The sequence below is a fragment of the Fulmarus glacialis genome, unplaced genomic scaffold, assembly GCF_000690835.1.
Source record: "Fulmarus glacialis isolate BGI_N327 unplaced genomic scaffold, ASM69083v1 scaffold35819, whole genome shotgun sequence".
Classification (NCBI taxonomy): domain Eukaryota; kingdom Metazoa; phylum Chordata; class Aves; order Procellariiformes; family Procellariidae; genus Fulmarus; species Fulmarus glacialis.
In genome coordinates, this window is record NW_009233197.1 from 8,218 (window position 1) to 8,546 (window position 329).

General features: G+C 61.4%; 1 protein-coding gene across 1 annotated transcript in view; it reads left to right on the forward strand.

Moving 5' to 3' along the window:
• LOC104082214 (Na(+)/H(+) exchange regulatory cofactor NHE-RF2-like) overlaps positions 1–325 on the forward strand; it is a gene marked incomplete at both ends in the record, with an annotated part of 7,029 nt that extends 6,704 nt beyond the window's left edge. The window contains one exon of the mRNA XM_009585238.1: positions 188–325. Coding sequence (XP_009583533.1) covers positions 188–325 — 138 coding nt within the window. The remainder of the gene's footprint in view (positions 1–187) is intronic.
• Positions 326–329: the final 4 nt, after the last annotated feature.

A 329-nucleotide genomic window follows, 5' to 3' on the forward strand; every position in this document is an offset into this window, starting at 1 on the left:
GGGGAGAGACTTTGACCTCCTGCTCCAAAAAAACCCCACCCCTGTGCGTTTGCTTATTGTGCACGCTGGAGGAAATGCCTCTCCCGGGGCCATGCGGGGTGAAACGCTGCAGGACACCATGGCTGCGCTCGCGGCGGTGGGGGGGAAGCTGCCAAGGGCTGACATCTTTTCTCCCTTCTCCACGCAGGATGGAGACGCGGAGAAGAAAGACCCGTTTGAGGAGAGCGGGCTGACCCTGAGCCCAACGGCTGCCGAGGCCAAGGAGAAGGTGCGGGCCAAGCGGGTGAAGAAGAGAGCTCCGCAGATGGACTGGAACAAGAAGCGAGAGA